The 21514-nt window shown below is 41.6% G+C and overlaps 1 protein-coding gene across 2 annotated transcripts in view; it reads right to left on the minus strand.

The window, feature by feature from the left end:
• Positions 1-21492, minus strand: part of LARS2 (leucyl-tRNA synthetase 2, mitochondrial) — a 75483-nt gene extending 53991 nt beyond the window's left edge. The window contains exons 1-6 of one of the 2 annotated variants that reach the window (XM_066628287.1): positions 21383-21492; positions 15055-15310; positions 12915-13043; positions 4504-4595; positions 3769-3829; positions 2484-2573 (exon numbers count right to left, since the gene is read on the minus strand). In XM_066628287.1, the coding sequence (XP_066484384.1) occupies positions 2484-2573; positions 3769-3829; positions 4504-4595; positions 12915-13043; positions 15055-15288 (606 nt within the window). In that variant the 5' untranslated portion in view covers positions 15289-15310; positions 21383-21492. Of the gene's footprint in view, positions 1-2483; positions 2574-3768; positions 3830-4503; positions 4596-12914; positions 13044-15054; positions 15311-21367 lie in introns of both variants that reach the window. The other variant, XM_066628286.1, reaches the window with a different exon arrangement.
• Between the last annotated feature and the right edge of the window lie 22 nt (positions 21493-21514).

A 21514-nucleotide genomic window follows, 5' to 3' on the forward strand; every position in this document is an offset into this window, starting at 1 on the left:
GAATCCAATGAGTTAATGTAGATGTGTCTCAGTGGAATTTGACTTTGTTTCCTTTTGAACAGTGCCTGCAACACAAATTGCTTTTGAAATGTGCTCCAGCTTTAGAAGTAGTTTGTCATGTGACCCATTTGAGCAAAACACAAGAACAAATCCCCTTTACACACATGGAACTGCATGGCTCTTTTAGGTTCTGGCATTAGAATTCCTTGCCAAATCACTCCCAAATCAAAACTGTTGCTGGGGCTATTGGATGAAGAAGGACTGTCTATCAAAGTGTTCTGGCACTTGTCGTGAATGACAGGGAAACAGAAATTCCTTATTCAGAAGCAATTTGCCTTTTATGTTCTCAGGATAGACATGTAACTTGTCACATAAACCAATGTTAAAACAGCCATGTTTGAAGTTTCTTACAAATCTCTACATAAAACTTTCTCAACTGGTCAGGCAACTCAAATTTAAAACCAGTGTCACTGCAAAGAAGGAAATGTGCTGCTATTCTACAGTGCACAAACTTTTGTGCATTACCTGATTTCTGACAGTATGATGGTATAAATTAAAACCAACTCCACATGAACACAGGGTAATAGGAATGTATCACAAGAGGACAAAGCTACCTTTCATCTTTGACATCACACTTTATTTTTCTCTATCCAAGAGAAAATTACAAGTTGCTAATGGGTTTTTGATAACACATGTAGCATAGCTCATCAGTACCACACAGTGGATTGACTTGGATCCAAATCCTTGCTTGTGTAAGCTGATGTGCCACTCACAAATGACAGGAAGGGGGCAGTTTGCTGATATTTTCTCTGTCCCCCTCCCTGCAGCTCCTTTCATCATATGGCATGCTGCTCCAGAAAGCCCCCCCAGCAGTGTTCAGGGGGCACAGGAGCCTGCATAAAGGTGACATCCTCCCCTTCCCCGCCTCTATGATCCTCTGCTTCCAGGTGGCACCAGTGTTTTATTAACAAAGTGCTCTTTTAAGACACACAATACAGCATGGTTCAAAATTACAATTACAAGGGATCACTGCTCTCAAAAACTGAGGATACACGCAAAATACAGCACTGAATGACTTGCTACAACACTATAAAGCTAAAAACGTTTTAGCTTTATTTAAAAAAATAAAAGATGACATCCTGAGAAATAATCTCCCTGTCAAAAAGTGCATACAGACCAGGCACAGAGTCTGGTTACAGATCTCTGTTGATGAGGCAAATGCAATCTGTGTGCTGCCAGTCTCTTCTTTGTGACTTTTACAAATATTGCAGCAGAGATGAACGCTGCCTTTGAAAACAGCTTGGGTGCCAAGCTCTCACGCAAACTGAGTCTGTTTCAAAACCTCAGCTCTTATACCACCTTGAAATCTCATTCCCTCATAATGCCTCACTTTAGAGGCAGGAGTCAGCTGTGCAAATACAAAAAGAAGCTGCTGTTCACAGGCAGGTCTTTTGCTTTACACCTTTAAATTAGGTTTTAAGGCAGACACACAGCCATTCCCACTTCTGACTTCTTCACCATCTGCTAAGGGTTTGTTTGGCCAACCTGCTCCAAAGTCAATGCTCTCCTATACGTGTCTGTATCATGAATGTATTGTTTAAAATTCTATTATCTAGAAACAATGCCGAGGGTCTTCCTTGCACGCATCTGGCATATCTAGGAAGCAAACTAATGCAAGCCTACACTATGTATTTGTCATGTCAGAAAGTCTTAATTGGATTCAACGCAGTCCAGGAAAGTCACTTTAAATAGTAAAAGTTTACTAGCATAGAATTAAGTCTGGTACTGAAAAAGGCTTCCCACTAATCTTTCAGCAGCTTTTATAGGTAATGTAATACAAAATAGCACTCATTGCTCTCTTTCTTATTCACACCCTACGCACAGACGGCTGGAAAAACTTAGTGGTTTTCAGCACAATCCTATAAATGTCTACTTAGAAGCAAGCCCCATTGAGTTCTGTGGGACTTACTCCCAGGTAAGCATGTATAGCAGTGGTTCCCAAACTCACTGGGGCCATGGCACCCTTCACACTCACAGGGGAGCCACACGGCCTCTCCTTCCTGGCTTGCTGGGCCAACATCGTGCAAGATCTCACAAGATCTTGTGAGAACTTGCACTATTCTTGCAAGATTTTGAACAATGTCAGCCCAATGAGCCAGGAACAGGCTGCACAAATCAGACTTTCCCACTTGATTTCTGCCTCTGCCATAAACTCACCAGGTGGCCTGAGGGGAATAGCTCCTTCTCAGCCTCAGTAATATGGGGCTAATAACATTTACTTACCTTTTAGGAATGTTGTAAGGATTACATCTAGATAATACACGTGAAGCACTTTTTACACTCAGTGCTACACAAATTCTAACAGTTATTATTGCACAGTGCTCTAGAAGCATAAACCTGAATTTTGTTGCACAAAGAATAACCACCCAAAATTTTTAAGAGACCCATACTGCATGTAAAAGACACACTAAGAGTCAACTTACCTCATTTTGATAGACTAGTCCAGCTTCATAAAGTTTAATAAAAAGATATTGCGTCCACTTATAATAATCGGGCGAGCAAGTAGTTATTTCCTGCAAGCAGAATGAGAACAGTTCTAACAGTTGATCTGTACAACTCACTGTTCACCCCACAGACTAATTACCAAATAATCCAATATTCCACAAGCACTTTGATGAATGCCTGGAGCTTCCACATCCCTTCCCCTGGAAGAAATGAGGAAGTTCTTTAAGTGGAGAAGCAACTACACAATTACAATCCAGCACAAAGTTGAGCACACTTAAACCCATTAATTGACTGCACTGGTTGCCTGTTCGCGCCTAAACCTAATTCAAGGTATTGGTTTTGACTTGCAGCTTAGGACCAGGGTATTTGAAGGACCGCTTCCTTCCATATGAGACAACCCACCCCCTGCGGTCTTCTGCAGGGGGGTGCCCTCTGCAGGTGCTGTCATTGGCTGAAGCCCAGTTGGTGGCAATAAATGAGGAGGGCCTTCTCCATGACAGTGCCACAGCCACTGAATTCCCTCCCACTAGAGTTGAGAACTGCCCCCTCCTGGCAGGGGCTGAAAATGGTTTTATTTCACCAGGCTGTCTCTCCTTAGACACTGCTGCTGTTTTTAAGCTGTTCTTTTTCATTTTCAAGCTCTTTCATTTTATATCTTGCTTGTGCTTTACACTGTTTTTATCATATAGTTTCTTATATCTTTAACTGACTATGTTTCATCTTGATAAAACTGGAAGCCACCTTGGGCACTCCGTATTAAACATCTGGATGTTTAGATGGTACTAAACATCTTTTAAATAAATGCACATGCTAAATCATCTCACAGCTGTTTTATAAAGGGAGGACAAGCATCTGGAGGAAAATGTTTGTTTCCTTGGCACAGGCGAAGGACAGACTTTGGAGCGCAATCACATTCATGGGCTCAAGAAACAAGATTATGGCAGGCAACAGATGCAACCTCCAGGTTCACTGACCCTCTGGACAACGTGTGTAACTTTGTAAGAGTCCTGATACACACCATCAAAGCATTTTTCTAGGAACACACACAAAAGCCAACAACTTGGTTTCTCAATGGTGGGCAAAACAAAGCCTCTGCTCAATAATGACACAGAAAAGCTGGCAGGAATCTTAAAAACAAAGCCTTTTACATGGTTTAACAACATGATATTCTTAAATGCTTATGGTTTAGTACTACACATATGATTTTGCTTCTAAAAGTTGATCAATTATATTTTAAATATATCATAATTAAAACAGGCTTACCCGATCCCAGCTAAAAGACAAGCCTAGTGCATCAAGCTGTTTTCTCATATGTTGAACATTACTGTAACACAAAATTAAATCCATCTTTGAACAGAATAGCATATTGCAGGGGCAGACTTGTATTCCACAGATGCAGCAGTTCCATCCACATAAATTATTTCAACTTGAGCTGCTCCACCCCTGCCCAAATGAGCCCTTCCCTTCTGTCAAACAGCTCTATCCAGTGTTCACCTGGCTGCAAAGCTTTCCAAAACTGATTTCTAAGCTCCATTCTGGATAACAGATTAACCCACTGCATATAATTTGTTCAACATATCAAGGGTACCAGTTTAAAGAAAACTCATTAGACCTGGTCCAGTAAGGGAAACGAAAGAACCACACTCTCACACACGTGTGAGGTTAACTAACAAACATTAAGGGTGCAAAGCTGAATATACTTATTAGAAAGAGGGTCCCACTGAATATAGTAAAACTTCCAAATAAACACACATATGATTGTGCTGTAATGCATGTTACATAACTGTACTCTCTCATCTAGGAGAAAGCACACACGGTACCATGGAAAATGTGCATTAGCTTGGGTTTTGGTGACAAGCGTTGTTATAGTTAAGCAGTATTAACTATAGAAGATTTTACTGGCTAATGTTTATCCATAACTGTGAAAAACTGTAAAGAGAGCAGCTTGAGTTCCTGATTCAACACTGTCAGCTTGATGGGCTAGGTAGGGAAAAATACCTCTGTGTCCAGTTTGCTGGATGCAACCCATGCTCAATGGCTGCATTTTCTGCAGGTAATCCAAATGCATCCCATCCCATTGGATTTATCACCTGCAACAAAAATAAGACATGTCATCCTTTGTCACTTTCCAGAATGGATTTAGTAATGCCTTTAGGGCTTAAAATAATGAAGTATCTTTCAAAAATTCAGCATTTTCATACTTTTATTGAGTCATCCAAATTGTGATTGCCACAATCAATTTAACTTTAATTAAGTGTATCGGATACTTTAGGTTTTACTTGGCCCTGCCAGCAACTGAAATCATCTGCATATATACAGAGGTCAGCAGCACACCCTGAGAACATGGAAGTGGGAGGGAACAACCCAACTGCAGCGCCAGCGCCAGCACCAGGATGCTGGGGAAGGGGCTTGCAACTGGAGGAAAACCATGCACTAGGGAACCCATAGTGTTCCCAACCCACGGTGCACTGGGCATTATTGCTGCCATAAATATTGAGGGTTCAGGAGCTGGGACCTCAGCCACCTAGCCAACTCCCGACTCCATCCCTGCAATCACCTGCATAGGACTTGTTCTTGATTTTTAAAAAATGGTACGAACGATATAAGGACTAAGAGTTGATACTGTTTTGTCACACTAATGAAAATTATGACAGCGGTAATGCACATACAATTCACTATAACTTCCTAAAGGCTAACACTGTAATTTGTCCTAAATTATTGTACTCGGGATGGAACATAAGGGCAGGAGGTCTGGTCTAGAGGGTTGAGCCTCCATTTGCCTGAAGATTAACATCCGAAGGTCGCCAGTTCGAGGCCACCGGCACCGTGCGACCTTGAAGCAGCTGACAAGCTGAGCAGAGCTTTTCCATCTGCTCTGAGCGTGGGAGGATGGAGGCCAGAATGTGCGGCCAGATCAAGAAAGAAACATCTGAATGTTGTGGTTTCTTGAAAGATAGAAACATTCTTTCAAATTGTAAAAATCCCTACGGGGATTTAAATTGCCTGCCTATGTAAACCGCCTTGAATAAAGTCTAAGGAGAAATCTGAGGACCAAGAAAGGCGGTATAGAAATACCTGTATAAATAAATAAATAAATAGAGCACCTTCTTAGCATGCAGCTAAAACAGAAGCAACATAAAATGGAGAAGTCTATATGATGCATTTAACTTCTCAGAGTAATGCATCCAGCAGTGCTGCACACGTATGAATTCTTGTTCTAAAGTGGTGATGCTGTTGTTGTTAAAGGCTCTGCAATTATAGCACAGGCTTTCTTACAGGTATAAGCACGTTACTGTCAAGTATGCTCAATAACAAGGATTATATAATTTTATAGCAATTAGCAGCAGGAACTAATCACTACTTTAGTAAAGTGATGAAATCTCCAGGTCTGTGAAGTTCTTGCAATCTATACAGGCAAAAAGAGGAAAACCCAAACAGACTTTGGCTTTTGTATTTGGTCTCCACTGAAAAGTATCACTTTAATGTAACTGTAGTATAGGTGGCAGTTTCCAGCTAGAGGGGACTAGACTCCCTCTCTTTCTCAGAGGAGGCAGACATCGCATCCCTAGTACCAAACACAACCTAGCCCTTGAAGGATCGGTGGAACCCATCCCCTGCACAGCTATTCCCACTAAGGAGCTGACATCCTGGGAAATCCAGCACTCCCTATCTGGACCCCTGAATCTGCTCCATACCCCCATTCATCAGCTCTGGGCCCCCGACAACAAAAGTATCACCAGATGAGGGATGGGGTCCCAAACTGGCACAGAAGCATCCACCTGGCTGTCTGCAGCCTTACTGGGCCTTCTTGGGGAGAGGAGGAAGAAAATGCTGACACATGCTCTAGATCAGGGATGTCAAACATAAGGCCCGGGGGCTGGAAACGGCCCATGGAAGCTTTTTATCCGGCCCTCAGCCTCTCAGCTGCTGAGCAGTGCTGAGGTGTTACTGCTAAAAGGGCAGCCCCCACAAAAACTGGGCTCTCACATATCCTGAAATATGATCAAGATTTGTGCGTTTTCTCTTCTGTCATTTGAAGTTAATGAATTCCTAAGTGAGGAAAAAGTGCTAATTTTTTGTTATGAGTTGTTTAATGACATCACTTCCTGCATCACGACATCACTTCCTCCCCTAAGCAGGCATCATGAATGCCATTCGGCCCTTGGTATGAAACGAGTTTGACACCCCTACTCTAGATCAAGTTCCACCTAGATCCAGGAAGGAATGAGGTTATCTAGTCTCCTCATAAACCTTTTAGTCTCACAACAGATTTATTTTGGCATCTCCTCCAGAGTCAGCTTCCTTCCTTGCATCCTGCTTCCTCCTCCAGCCCTCTACTCCTGGTTTCCTGTTCTAATCAACTTCTTCATCTCATTGCCACCTCTGTAGTCTAATCCAGCTCTAATAAACTGGTCAGTCCTACATCCAGGACTAATAGAAGTCTCTTTTGCTTCCCTTGGGTAATCAGAAGCAGATCTTAATCTCTTTTTTTTAATTTTTTATTATTTTCCAAAATAAAAACAAACAACAAATATAAACAAACGCATGACAAACACAAACTCAATATACAACACCAAAAAAACACACAAAAACACACCGTTGGAGGGTGCAAGCAATCATATATCAATATATCTAAACAATCAATACATCTCTTCTAATCTTGTTTCTCTTCTAGTTTAGCCTCTTAATATCATTTATCTATCATATCGTATCCTGTATAACATGTCATGTATACAATATATTCATCTAAATGCCCTATCTTATACATCTATAACTTCATTTTCAACCAAGCATAAAATGGTCTCCATTGCTCTATCTGTGTCGGTTTGTGCTATAGATCCAAAAATCTCTGTAAGCCTATCCGTTTCCGCCACATTCATTATTTTCTCTATTAATTCATCTTTCATTGGAATTTTAATATCTTTCCAGTATCTAACATACAAAATCCTTGCAGCAGTTAATATCATAATAACTAAATACACATCATTTTCCTTATCTATAATATCTAAGGTGATATTAAGCAAAAATAACTCTGGTTTCAGCAATATCATAAATCCAACGATCTCTTGTATTGGATTCCTTACCATTTCCCAATATACTTGCATTTTTTACAAGTCCACCACATATGATAAAACATCCCTTCTACACATTGACATTTCCAACAATTTTTTGATATGTTCTGATTCATTTTTACCAGTTTTACTGGTGTCATGTAGCATCTATAAAATATTTTATATACATTTTCTTTAAAATTTGTTGCTCTAGTAAATTTTATATTATATTTCCAAATCTATTCCCATTGTTCTAATGCAGGGGTGTCCAAAGTTTTTGGCAGGAGGGCCACATCATCTCTCTGACACTGTGTCGGAGACCGGGTTAAAAAAAGAATTTACATTTAAAATTTGAATAAATTTACATAAGTTTACATAAATGAATATATTAAAGATGAACATATAAATGAATGAAGGTCTTGCAATAGCTCAAGACCTATAAAAGGCCTTGCACAAAGCAAGGCCACCCTTTCCTTCGCTGCCACTGCTGTATCGCAGACATGAAACAGCAAGCAGAGGAGGAAGCTCTCATCCCACAGCTCATGCAAGAGGTCAAACAGTTGCCCTCACGCTGAAAGCAGTTGTGTCAGGCCAGTGCAGGCTCCAACAAATCTCCAGAGGGCCAGAGGCTCATTAGACACTGGGGGCTCCCTGAGGGCCGCATCAGGAGTCCTCGAGGGCCCCAAGTGGCCCCAGGGCCAGGGTTTGGGCACCCCTGTTGTAATGTAATATTATGACCTATCCATATTTAACTTTTACAATTGAAGGAAGTCTTTCTTTCGTTTTTGAGGTGAATTAAAGTCATTTATGTTGTCAGAGTAAATACTCCATCCTCCCTTAACCATCATGTTTCTTTGTACTATTCACCTTCTCTTTTTGTCGTCTTCTTGTTGCTATCAGTGAATGCCTCCTTGCCCCTCTAGTTTCTTCCTTTTCTGATTCCTCAGTTATCTCTGAATCATCTGATTTCTTTTCCTCCAGTTCCAGTTCTACATTTTTTAGTTCTTTTCTTCTCAGTTCCTCTTCCTCAGTTTCTTCATTTCTCATCTCATCTTTCATCACTGTAGTCAAAAAATTTTCTGCTTTCATTGTTGAATTTATTTTATCTCTCTGTGACTGGAATTGAAAAAACATACCTTCCTGGAGAAGCCATCTATATGGTATTAGCTTTCCTCTTAAGAATTTTACTAGCTCTTCATATTCTTTTCTCTTCTTTCTCACTCTCCACTGGACATGTCTCAGAATTTTCACTTTGCTACCCTCCACCCTCACCTCACTGGTAGCACCAATGTGCTACCCTCACATTCCTTTTCCTGTGAGATCTTCAATATTTTATCTCTGTAAAAGGGCAGGAGGTCTGGTCTAGAGGGTAGAGCCTCCATTTGCCTGAAGATAACATCCGAAGGTCGCCAGTTCGAGGCCACCGGCACTGTGTGACCTTGAAGTAGCTGACAAGCTGAGCCGAGTTATTCCATCTGCTCTGAGCGTGGGAGGATGGAGGCCAGAATGTTGCGACCAGATCAGAAAGAAACATCTGAAAGTTGTGGTTTCTTGAAAGACAGAATCTTCTTTCAAATTGTAAAAATCCCTACAGGGATTTAATTAGCCTGCCCATGTAAACTGCCTTGAATAAAGTCAGAGGAGAAATCTGAGGACCAAGAAAGGCGGTATAGAAATACCTGTAGTAGTATTATTATTATTCTGATGAATTTCACATGGATTTCTCTTGGTAGTTCATATTTTCTTAGATAGAAAGTGCTCACTCTTCTCGCTGAATCCAGATCCATGAGTATCTCCTCTGTTGGCATGTCGATCCACTCTGATATTAAATCACCAATCAGACATCATGTATCTTCCCTTTTCTGTTCTAGAACATTTTGTATTCTCACCACTTGAGCTGCACTCTCCATCTGAATTTCCATTAAAGTTGCCTCTCCATCATATTGGTTCTGTTCTATCTCCAGTATTCTAGACTGATCTTTTGTTGTCTTTTCTTCTAATTTTCTAATCTTTTGTGTATTCTCATCTGCTTGGCCTTTAACAGCTTTCAGTTGCACACTGAGATAGTTTAGCTGTGTAGTTAAAAGAAATTGATTTGAATGCTGCTGTCCCATCGCCACTAATTTTTCTATATTGTCTTGTATTGTCTGCTTCCAATCTTTCCCTTTCGGTTCCTCTTGTGTTAGTTTTCCCAAGCCTGACTCCAGGGCGGGAGAGCCCCTAACTTTCGCTCCTTTTCCTGTCATCCTTTTTCTTCCTTCGTATATCTTCTTTCTTAGTTCTTCCAACGTCTTTCCCTGCCTGGGGCCTTCAGTTTAGTTTCAAGATGAGTCCTCACCAAAACCGACATTGATGGCTGGGTTCCCTTCGTCCAGGCAGGGGCTGGAAAAACAGCCCCTGGCTGGACCTCCGAAACCATACACCATCGAATCTCTCCTGATCACAGATCCTCGGATCTCCTCAGACCCACAGTTTTTTGGGAGGAAATAGCATGCTTTCCCAAGAGCTTTCAAGAGCTCAGAAAAACGCAGCCATTCAGTTGCCTCTGGTCCTGCCCCCTCCAGAAGCAGATCTTAATCTCAATGAGGTGTCAACACACTTTGATTGACTGTGGTGGCCAATAAAAATATGGGGTTTCCAAGTCCCTCCCCAAGAGGCAGGAGTCTGATCCCTGAACTTGAGCTGCATCTCCAAACAGCAGAGCAAAGTCAGAGACAATCCCTTGCTCCCTAGATTACTATATGCCAGTGGTGGGCAAACTTTCAACTTTAGGGATCCTAGACCTTTAACAATTGTATAGAATTTCAGCAGGGGCAGCTTGTCACCTGTGTGATGACACACAGTGCTTCGACTTCTTTTAAGAAATAATAAATATTGTCACTAGCACCTCAACAGTGAAGCATTTCAGCTGCTGAGTATAAGAGCAGAAAACAAACACCACTCCCTTTCCCTGGTTCTCTACACGTATCACAGGGTTTGGGAGAAGGTTGGCTTAACACAAAAGGTGGCTTTTTGGTAACTCAAGTCCAAATCTGTGCTGTATTTTTATTGTATTGAAATTTAGGTCCTGTGAACAATAATGGAAACATTCTTCTTTAGTCTCTGGAGCAGATGTATTTATCCATTACGGTAGAGACAAATGTATTACACAAAATACACCAGAAAAAAATCATTTCAACTTCATTAATTATCTATATACATTAAACTCTGAAACAGATGTATTTATCTGTTACCAAGGCGACTAATGCAGACTTCAAAGTACATTAGAAAAAAAATGCCCCATTGTCTCTTAACTCTAGACTGTGAATAGATTTTAAAGGATTTATTAAAATGCACTTTACTGAACTTGTAACAGGCCACTACAAAGACCTACACCCAGGACTGAGAGCAGTTAATTTTGTTTCTTTGGGATAATCAGAAACAGAACATCATCTTGATGAGGTGTCAGACTCTGGGTGACTGCAGTCACCAATAAAAGTATGTGGTACCTAGTGGGGCAGGAGAGTTTACTCCAGACAAGGGAACAAATGTTTCCTTACTGGGAAGAGATCTCCAGGACCACCCCCTGCAGGATGCAGTGCACGCTCCGGTGGCATGGCTGGATCAGTGGGAGTGGGGGTTTAGGTAGGATTGGGCTGTTAATCTTAATTGGGCAATACTCTTGTAAGTTCTGGTCTGGCACCAAAAACTCAAGTATCCTCTCACCATGTACCAGCTGGGGGCATAAGAATTCTCAATGCTGTTTCCTACCAGCACCCCTTTTCAGGAGGAATAGAGGTATGCTTCAGAAAAAGGTAATAACAGAAATGTGTCAAGGCAGAAACAATGGTTTTCACAGGGCAGTCTATAGTATACAAGAATGGAGATGGGGAGGAGGCGAAACAGGGTGGGAAGGGAGGTATAATGGGAAGGCTGCAGGAGGATCCGTTGGAGGCAGCCTGAGATGGATCTTAACCCTTCCGGCAGCAGCCTCCCTACTCTATTTCTCTCCTTGGACTTGCGCTGGCAAACTTGCCAATACAAGTCCAAGGAGGCCCATTGCAGGTTGGGAGGTTTACGCGGGAGTAAGGGGCTATTGCAATCCTCTTTCCCCACTGAAGTCTCCTGCCCCTCCCCCACTACCGATGCAACATTCACTACTTTGGCATTGCTGCTTTGCTGGGGGGGGGGGGAATGCATAAGATTGGACTCTTACAGTGACTACTATTATACTTTACAGAGGTTGTTTAGGGTAAGGTGTGCTGTAAAAATGCCAGGGGGCTACACATAGCACACTTTTGATGGGAATTCTAGAAAGGTCCATTACATTCAATAGCCATTTCTTCCCTTCCCAGGGTGCTCATAACTGTGTCGGTCCCACAGAATGAGACACATAGATGAAATTATACCTTGCACTGGAAAACTAAATGAAAGGTACTCCAAACCAGCAAAATGCAATCATAGGCATTCAGAGAACAAACAGAACTTCTGCTATGCCCAGGCTGATAGCTATTAGGATTACCATGCTGCTTTATGGCAGAAAGAGGTGGGTGGGCATGGAACAGAGAAAGAAAGGGAAGAAGGGGCTTGGATCAGCAACAGGACAGTTTTGCAAGTGGACTGGAAAGAAGAGTCACTCAAAATATGGCTTCAAATTCCTTTATAACCTGGTTCAGACCCTCATAATTTCTGTTTAGTTTGAGCTTGTTAAACAAAGGTTTCTACCTTTAACTGATCCTGAATATTCTTCTATTGTCTAAAACAGGGGTCTCTAAACCTTTTGGCCTAAGGGCCACATCAAATATCTGGTTGAGGGCCGGAAAAAAAATTAAATATAAATTTCAAATAAATTCATTAGAGATGGAACTTGAATGAATGAATAAATGAATGGGCTCGAATGTCCAGGATTTCTCCAAGCACCAACACAGCCCAAGAAATAAAGCACATACTTAAATGGACCCCCATTCCCCCACCCCATAAGCATGACTCTGGTTGTGTTTGGTCAACTGGGCCAGAGGCTCTCAGGGGATCAGAAGCTGGCCAAGGGCCAGACAGAGGCTCACCGCAGGCCGCATCTGGCCCCCGGGCCGGGGTTTGGAAACCCCTGCTCTAAAACATCATTTCTCAAAGTGTGCTTCTTAGAACCCTCGGGCTCCTCAAGATCCCTTCAGGGGCTCACTAATCAGACCATAAGTAGCCACCATTTGCCACCTGTCTGGTTTGTTCATCCATTGCTCCTATTTGTGGCTCTCCTTCCTCATTCCCCTCCTGTTTTGCTCTTCACCAATGTATGGTGTTGGTGTTCTAAAAACAACAGAAAAAGGCCACTTCTTTCCATGCACCCAAACAAATGCCAATGGGACTGTCAAGAACAGATACCTGCAATCCTCTCATTTTCTGAAACCGTGCTATTGTGTCACTTATGGTGTAGACTCGAACGTGGCCCATGTGAAGCTTTCCAGAAGGATATGGAAACATTGACAGAACATAAAACTTTGGTCTCAATTTCTAGACAGACAAAAACAAATATTAGTAAGCTGCAAATTTAATATATTCCATTTAAAAACTCTCATTTTTTTCCCCTTTTACGCATTGCTTCTTCTAAAAGTAAGGGTGAAAGTTTAATTGTAGATCAATCTATCGAAAATTGGAGCCACTTTCCACTGCTGAGGGCAAGTTTCAATAGGGCTGACACAGAGATCAGAAATTTATTTTGCTAAGATTACTTTCATTCTGATATAATAAAGAATGACAAATAATAAATATGACATTTCCTCTAATGAGCAGTAATTGTTGTATATCCATTTACAAAGATATATTACATCCCCAAATCACAGTGAAAATACTGTACACAGATGTACTCAGCATAATGAGATGATAACCTGTTAAAAAGGACCTGACCAGTCAACTAAAAATTCACTAATCATCTGACAGCTGTAAAGTTATGCTACTTTTCATTATTATTTTTACTTTTCCATCATTGTTTCTTGAGAGACTAATGGCCCAATCTTATCCAACTTTCCAGCACCGGTGCAACCTCAGTACAGCCCCAAGATAATGGAACAAACATTCCAGACAAACATGGGCAGGAGGTCTGGTCTAGAGGGTAGAGCCTCCGTTTGCCTGAAGATAACATCCGCAGGTTGCCAGTTTGAGGCCACCAGCACTGTGAATGGTGAGACCTTGAAGCAGCTGACAAGCTGAGCCGAGTTACTCCACCTGCTCTTTGGTGTGAGCAAAGACGCGTCTTGGCTGCCCTCCATGTGAGAGATGAAGGAGTTGCCTGTCAGCTTGCGTGGGAGGAAATCGGAGGCCAGAATGTGATACCAGATCAAAAAGATCCATCTGAAATGTTGTGGTTCTTGAAAGATAGAAATTTTCTTTGATTGTAAAAATCCCTATGGGGATTTAGAACAGCCTGCCCATGTAAACCGCCTTGAATAAAGTCAGAGGAGAAATCTGATGACCAAGAAAGGCGGTATATAAATACATGTATTATTATTATTCCTTTACCTTGAGGAGGCCTCCATGACTGCCTCCACACCACAGGAAGCAGTGTGCACCCCATTGGCACAGCTGCACCGGCACTGGAAAAATGGATAGGATTGGGCTCTAAGCCTGCAATTCTATGTACACATATCCAAGAGTAAGTCTTATTGGACACAATGGGGTTTACATCCAAGTAGACATTATAGGATTGTGCTGTAATACCACTTCACGAGCCTTTTATCACTTCCTTGTACATTGCTGTGCAGATCATTTTACATAGATCAGGATACTGATTTTATTTTCGTTTTGTAAAACAGTTTTTGAATCCCGGTTTACTTACAAAGTAATTTACTGTTTCCAATTCTTTGAAATTCTCTCCCTTTTGCTTTGTTTAGAGAGCCTAGGATTCAGAGTGAAGAATGCTTTCCCCGCCCCCCAACATGCATCATCTGCCCTGTTTTTTAAGGCTAAAACCACACATACAAGCAGATAAATTGCTGCTCAAAATACAGCCACCTGGAGACTATTCTGTGGCGTCAGGGTAGAGAGTGGTTTCTGATATTTTCACCATAATATCAGAAACTTAGTAAATGAGGCTTCATTTCCAATTTTCGTCCCCAGAGCTAATGTGAATCTGGCCTCAGTTGTATTTAGTAAGGCTCAGTCAGATGTTTTCCTGACTTAGGATGACTCACTATAAAACAGTTTGCAAACACTTGCTCTGCTGACATTCAACACTGTTATGCATATATAGCTATAGTGGTGTTTCCAAAGCAGGGTGATAAGCTCTACTTATCACTGGTAGAGGGGTTCAAACAATCTTGCACAGCTATCAGATAACAGGCCAAGCCTGGATCACAATTCTCCAGAGCTGTTGGTAGTCCTGACAGCTGTAAATCAGTTACTTCAGACAGGAGATCAAGTGGCATGGGCTGGGAATGGAAAGACAAGAGGGTTCTTTCCACCAGCAGCTATTATACAGCAAGAAACAAAATCAAAGATGTATTTTCAATGTTGTCATGAGGCTTACATCTATTTCTGCAGGTTTGCTGAACAGTTCCTTTATTTTTAAATGCCACCAGTTTTCAACTCTCTGCCTAGTCTCCAATCCATACTTTCTTTCCCATTTCCCTGTTTCACTATAAATAGATCTGCTGTATCCTGGAACCCGACTCTTCTGCCATTTGTCTGAGCGCGGCACTCCATTTAACTGCCTTGTCCAACATGAGGGACAAATGAAGAATCTGGGGCAAACGAACCGCATTCTGAAGCATGTGGTGGAAGTCCTGTAAAAACAAAGTTATTTCAGCTTTATTAAGATCATTAGTACCCTGTCAGATAAACATTATAATAATACTCTAAACAAAGAATGTCGTTGTCAGAAGGATTCTAGTACAATCCATGTAGTAGAAGCCCAGAGTCTGGTCAGAAGGTACATGATGAAGCAACTTAGATGAAGCTAGGTAGGTCATGTCCTGGTCAAGACATGAAAAGAAGACTGCCTAGAAACCCCCTATGTACGCATGGAAAAAAGTAGAATAAAAATATAAATAAATTAGATACATGATATATGATTCATGATAGATACATGAATGCCTGGCCTCAACTTCAGTCTTGCCTCAGATCCCATTCACTGAGATTTTCAGAGGAGGCTTTGCTCTGCCCCATCTGTTCAGGATGCTTAGTTGAGGGAGATGGAGACTAGAATATTCTCTGATTGGTACCCACCTTCTGGAACTTTCTCCCAAATGAACTCTACTTGCCCTTTTAGGCAGGGGAAGGGAAAATCTGCCTTTATTTAAGTCATTTCTGCCCAATATTGCGTATACGCAGCAGTGATCAAATGTGTACACCAGTGGTCTGGGCAGAAATGGGTTGATATATTTATAGACAGCTTTGCAACACAATAACACAAAAATCAATCTAAAACAAGTAAGTAGATAGACAAACCACTGGATTTGCATGTGGGTAAATTAACGTGTTTACTGTGCAACATGATTATATTATTAGGAACACTTAAATATTGCATTTCAACAAAGAAGTTGACATAGCACAATAAATGTCTCCCTCTCCCAAAATGGCTCACAATCCGAAAAGATGCTGAAAAAACACCAGAAAATTGCCATTGGAAAAGTTGCTACATTGGGGTGAATAGGAACAGTTGATCTCTTGCTGAAAAATATAAGAGCACTACTTCAAAAAAAAGCTCCTCTTTGCCCAGTTAGCAGGCATTGTACAGTACACCTAACTGAAATGAATTGATCCACTGCTTATCCCTGCCTCTCTCTTTCCCTTGCCATCCTTCCTTCTGTGATCTCCATTATATCAAAGTTTAGATTGTGAGCTGTAACATCTGCTGCACTTCAATTTTATGTTATTCTGTACCATACCCTGTAGAGAATGGTCTTTGAAAAAGCAACTGATGTTATAAAATAGATAAATTTTAAAATTACAGGGATATTCCTGTGGAAAACCTACTCTGGTGGTGTTCTCTTAGAATCTTTAACACAAAAGACACAATGACAAATTTCTACAATAAGATACACTTCAGTAGCTTTCTACAAACTATAAAGAGCATGCATCTGTGAGAATGATCTACAGATTCAGGAGGCTCATGTCATCGTGCATTCCTCCTGAAAGTAGACATGTTCCTCTTCAGAGTGGAACTGGGGGGGGCAGCAAAATCAATTGTCCCCCCATGTCAAAACCTCTTTGCACCTGGAAATTCACCACAGACACCTGCCTATAAGTCGATCCCACAGATAAGTCGAGGGCAGGTTTTGAGCCAACAATCATGGGATTTTCTATGACCCTCGGATAAGTCGGGGGTTAAACTTAGGGGGGTGTCTGACTATAGTTTTGTCTGATTTTACCCCAGGCCAGATCCTGAAAAATAACCTACCACTAATTGTTACCTAAGAACTGTAGTCTCTAATTTATTAAAAACATAGTAAAAGATCATAAGATACATTTTTATTCTTTTTAAATTCTGGTCTTCACCACCTTTTTGTAAACACTATCAGAGTAAGTGCACTGTAAACTACATACCAGTAAAACAGTGCTTCCCAACCTAGTATTCATGTACTCCCTGGGACACTCCCTGGGACACTTAAGGACCTTTAGGGGTACTTAATGGCAGAAAAAGGCAGGTCGTGCTCCAGAATGTCTTGCAAGGACCAGCAAAGCAGGAAGGGAGGTAGCTAGTTGGCTGTGAAAGCCCCACCAATAGCTAGTTTTTGGTCATCAATTCATGTATGAACCAGTGACTGAAAACCAGCACAGTAAAAAAGCTGAAACATAATATGGAAAGTGATCAATCACCCAGAATTTCTCAGCACATTTCTGGTGCAAAACAGTGCAAAGGCAGAGTCTTCTGTTCTTCAGACAGATGAAAAGAAAAAGTATGTGATGAATACATGGTCTGGGTTTTCATAGGGAGGAGATGAGGGCTTGTATTATTATAAACATTTTGCTAATATGAAGGGTACAATTTATGGAAATCGGCTGCCAAGGGATATGCAAGTGAAAAAGGTTGGGAACCACTGCAGGAGACCCATGAATCAAATCCACCTTTAAGGTGTCAGGTGTGTTAAGCCAGAAGCTCTACATATAACATACAACCCATAACACATAACTGAGAGTATGCAATTCAATTCACAGCAGAGAGATGAGATATTTGCAACATTTTTTACTCAGAAGTAGACCAACTGCTTTCCATGGGTGTTATTCTTAAATAATGGTGCACTGAATTGTAGCCTGGGACTTTGTTTCAAATGGAAAGGAGGATCCCATCCTGGTGTTGAGAAAAAAAACAACAGACCTGCTTTGCAAGCATTTGCAAAGCAGAACCAGGCTGCAGCAGAAGGAAGAAGAATAAAAGGTTAACTTTGGCTGGAATTTCTCAGTGAAGTTGCTGTAGAAACAAATGATCTCTGCATTGCTTCTAATGAGCGGTGCCTGCCTGCTGCTTGAGAAAGAAATGAAACTTTTCAGAGTTGAAAGACTGCCCTCTGATTGACCTGGAGATAAGGCGAAGTGATAATTGGAGCTTGATTACTTGGCAAAAATTTTAAGTACAATAGGCCAGTATCTATTATAGGCCAGTAGTTTAGGTAGTTTCTCTAAGTTCTGGTGCTGGCTGCTCTTTGGAAAGGCTATTCTTGTAGGTGCAAAGTGAGGCTTTCCCACCCCTCCTCTCAAGACGTCTGGAACAAATTGGCACCTAACAATTTAGAGCAGGGGTGTCAAACATGCGGCCCAAGGAAGTTTTTTATCTGGCCTGCAGGCTCTCAACTGCTGAGCAGTGCTATGGTGTAACTACTGAAAGGGCAGCCCACGTGAAAATTGGGCTTTCTCATATCTTGAAATATGATCAAGATTTGTGTATTTTCTCTTCTGTTGTTTGTAGCTAATCCCAAGTAAGAAAAAAGTTCTTGTTTTTTATTATGACCTGTCTGATGACATCAATTCCTGCCTAATGACATCACTTCCAGCCCTAAGCAGGTATCATGAACGCTATTCGGCCCTCAGTATGAAACAAGTTTGACACCCCTGATTTACAGCAAAGCATTCATCATATACATAGTTGGCCATGTTGATCCATTACAAGAAAATCTACAATCCCAAACCAGGCAATGTTTCATTTATGCTGTAGAACAGGGATCTCCAAACCCCAGTCTGGGGGCCAGATGTGGCCCATGGCAAGCTTCTATCTGGCCCACAGCCAGCCTCTGATCCTCTGAGTCTCTGGCCCAGTTGACCAAATACAACTGGAGTTGTGCTTATGGAGTGGGGGAATGGGGGCCTTTTGATGTGTGTGTTTTACTTTTGTGGTGTGTGTTGGTGCTAGGAGAAATTCATTCAAGTTCCATCTCTAATGTATTTATTTAAATTTTATATTTTTTTTCCAGCCCTCAACACTGTGCCAGATATTTGATGCCGCCCTTCAGCCAAAGGGCCGCATCAGCCAAAAAGCTGACCCCTGCTGTAGAAGCTCCAACAACTGCAGGGGCTTCTATAACATACAGTACTCCCTCCATCTATTGGCCCACAGGTGAATTCTGAAGCTTGCTGTTTTGTAACTTCCTGTTTTTGGTTCACCCTAAACAAAGCACTACCCAATTTTTGGCTTCTGGATTTTTACACTCAGAAATACTTTAATCTAGCTGTTCCCAAACTGTGGGTCAAGACCTGATTTTTGGTGGGTCACGAAGAGCTGGGTAAAGCCTCCAATGTAAACACAGGTAATGGCAAGATCAGATAACTAATTGCCCTGAGGCTATTCAAAAATCAGATAGCTAATAAGTTCCCCTCAAAGAGCTCGGCTTCTGGGGTTTGCTGGGCCCCTACAGTTTGCAAGCATGGGTAAATATAGGGAGAAAAATGTGCCTTAATTGATAAAACAAATTTTTTAAAGATTATATATTTTCTTTCTTTTTCTGGAGAGAAATGTGGGACATTCATTAAAGTTCATTAGGGTTGCTTCATTATGAGAAGTGGATAGAGTGTTTTGTAAATAAAACAAAATAAAATATTACATTTAAATAAATAAAAATATTATTTCTTTCTAGATCTTTTTTTTAAAGTCTCATAAACTTAAGTGGGTCCTGATAAGAGCATCATTTTAAAAAGTGGGTATCAATGCTAAAAAGTTTGGGAACCCCTGCTCTATTTCACAAGAGTAGTCTGTTACAATCTCATAAATATAGAAATTGGAGGTGCCACTTGGCTCCAGATTAATCTTACATACAGTACTTCAGAGTTTTTTCGCATCCATGTTAGATATCATCTTTCTTACATTTCAGTTCTGTGTCATAGTTTCAGCTGTTACCAATAACACAGTCTCAGATTGCATAGTTTTTTGGTCCCATTGTTTACAACTTTTCCCCTTCTATTTTATGCGTGCGCACACTTGTGCACGCATAAACTATCAACAAAGAGGAACACATATATCTGATTAAGGCTGCAATGCTAGCCACACTTACTTGGGAGTAAGCCCTGTTGACTATAATGGGATTCACTTTTATGAAGTAAATTGGGCTGTGAGTCACCCTTAGTTCACTGAAGCTTATTATACCACAACTGTCAGTATAAGCATCTAGGGCTACCATCCACATTTACCTAGAAGTAAGCCCCATTTATAATGGGACTTACTCCTGAGTAGACATGCACAGAACTTGGCTCTAAGGCTACAATCATATACACCAGTGGTTCTCATCAGTGGCATAGCTAATGGAGTGCAGGGGGTAGCAGTTGCACCAGGCATCAAACTTTAGGGGGGCAACAAGCTGAGCTTGATACTAGTGACCAAAATTGTGAAAATCTTGGTATGTATGAATAATACCATCACGTTATATATCATTGGAAAGGTAATTTAATGCAGAATGTAATGAAACAAACAGCATTGGAATATTTGTATTCTGTCAAAAAAGTTATGGCCAATTAACCAGAAAATGAAAACACAACTGCTTTATGGAACAAAAAGTGGATTTGCTTAACTCAAAATTGACCTATGGGACTGATTGCTCTGAGTGCCAATGACATGTTATTATGATACAGCATGGAACCAATAACTTCTTATTTATTTACTTAATTAATTAAATTTGATTTTGTCATGGAGGGTGAGCTACAAAATCTTCTCTGACCCCAGGCAGCAGATAGATCTTAGCTATGCCACTGACAGGGAAGAGGCAGCAGAACAAGTGGGTGGTGAGCTGCTGGGGGGGGGAGGTGGGTTTTCCCCAATTTTCACTTTTTAAAAAGCCGGGGGCATGATGTCACTTCCAGTTGTGACATCACTTCTGGGGCAACATTTTGAGCTTGGCACTGGGCTACGCGATCATTAGCTACACCACTAGCTCATACATTTAGCACCAGGACCCGCTTTTTAGAATGAGAATCTATCAGGACCCACCAGAAGTGATGTCATGACCAAAGTGACATTACCATGCAGGAAAATTTTTAACCATCCTAGGCAGCGATCCACCCACACTTACCCAGGAGTAAGTCCCATTGACTATCTGTTCAAAGAACATACATAGTAGCTTGTTAAAAGTCCAGGTCTGCAGCATTTCCCCAAACACAGCCACGTGCCAGGGCAGCGTCAAGTCTGTGAAGTACGGAAATGAATGGGGACCCACCTAGCGGGTCCCAACCCACAGTTTGAGAAACACTGCTATACACCCTTTCCTGGGAGTAAGCCCCACTGAACACAATGCCACTTACTTCTGAGTAGACATCCACAAGACTGGGCTGTGGGTCGCCCCTAGTTCCCTGCAAGCTTCACTTGCAGTCCTACCCGCACTTACCCGGGAGTAAGCCCCTCTGACTAAAGTGAGACTTACTGAGTAGACACTCACAGGCTGGAGCTGGAGGAGGGCGAGCGGCAGGTGAGCGGGAGCACCTGAGCGCCCGAGGAAGGAGCGCTTCACACCCCGTCTGAGCGACTGGGCGCCGCCATCTCGCCGCCTTCTCTCCGCCCACTGCTGGGA

Source organism: Tiliqua scincoides, chromosome 5 (genome assembly GCF_035046505.1).
Source record: "Tiliqua scincoides isolate rTilSci1 chromosome 5, rTilSci1.hap2, whole genome shotgun sequence".
In the NCBI taxonomy this organism is placed as follows: domain Eukaryota; kingdom Metazoa; phylum Chordata; class Lepidosauria; order Squamata; family Scincidae; genus Tiliqua; species Tiliqua scincoides.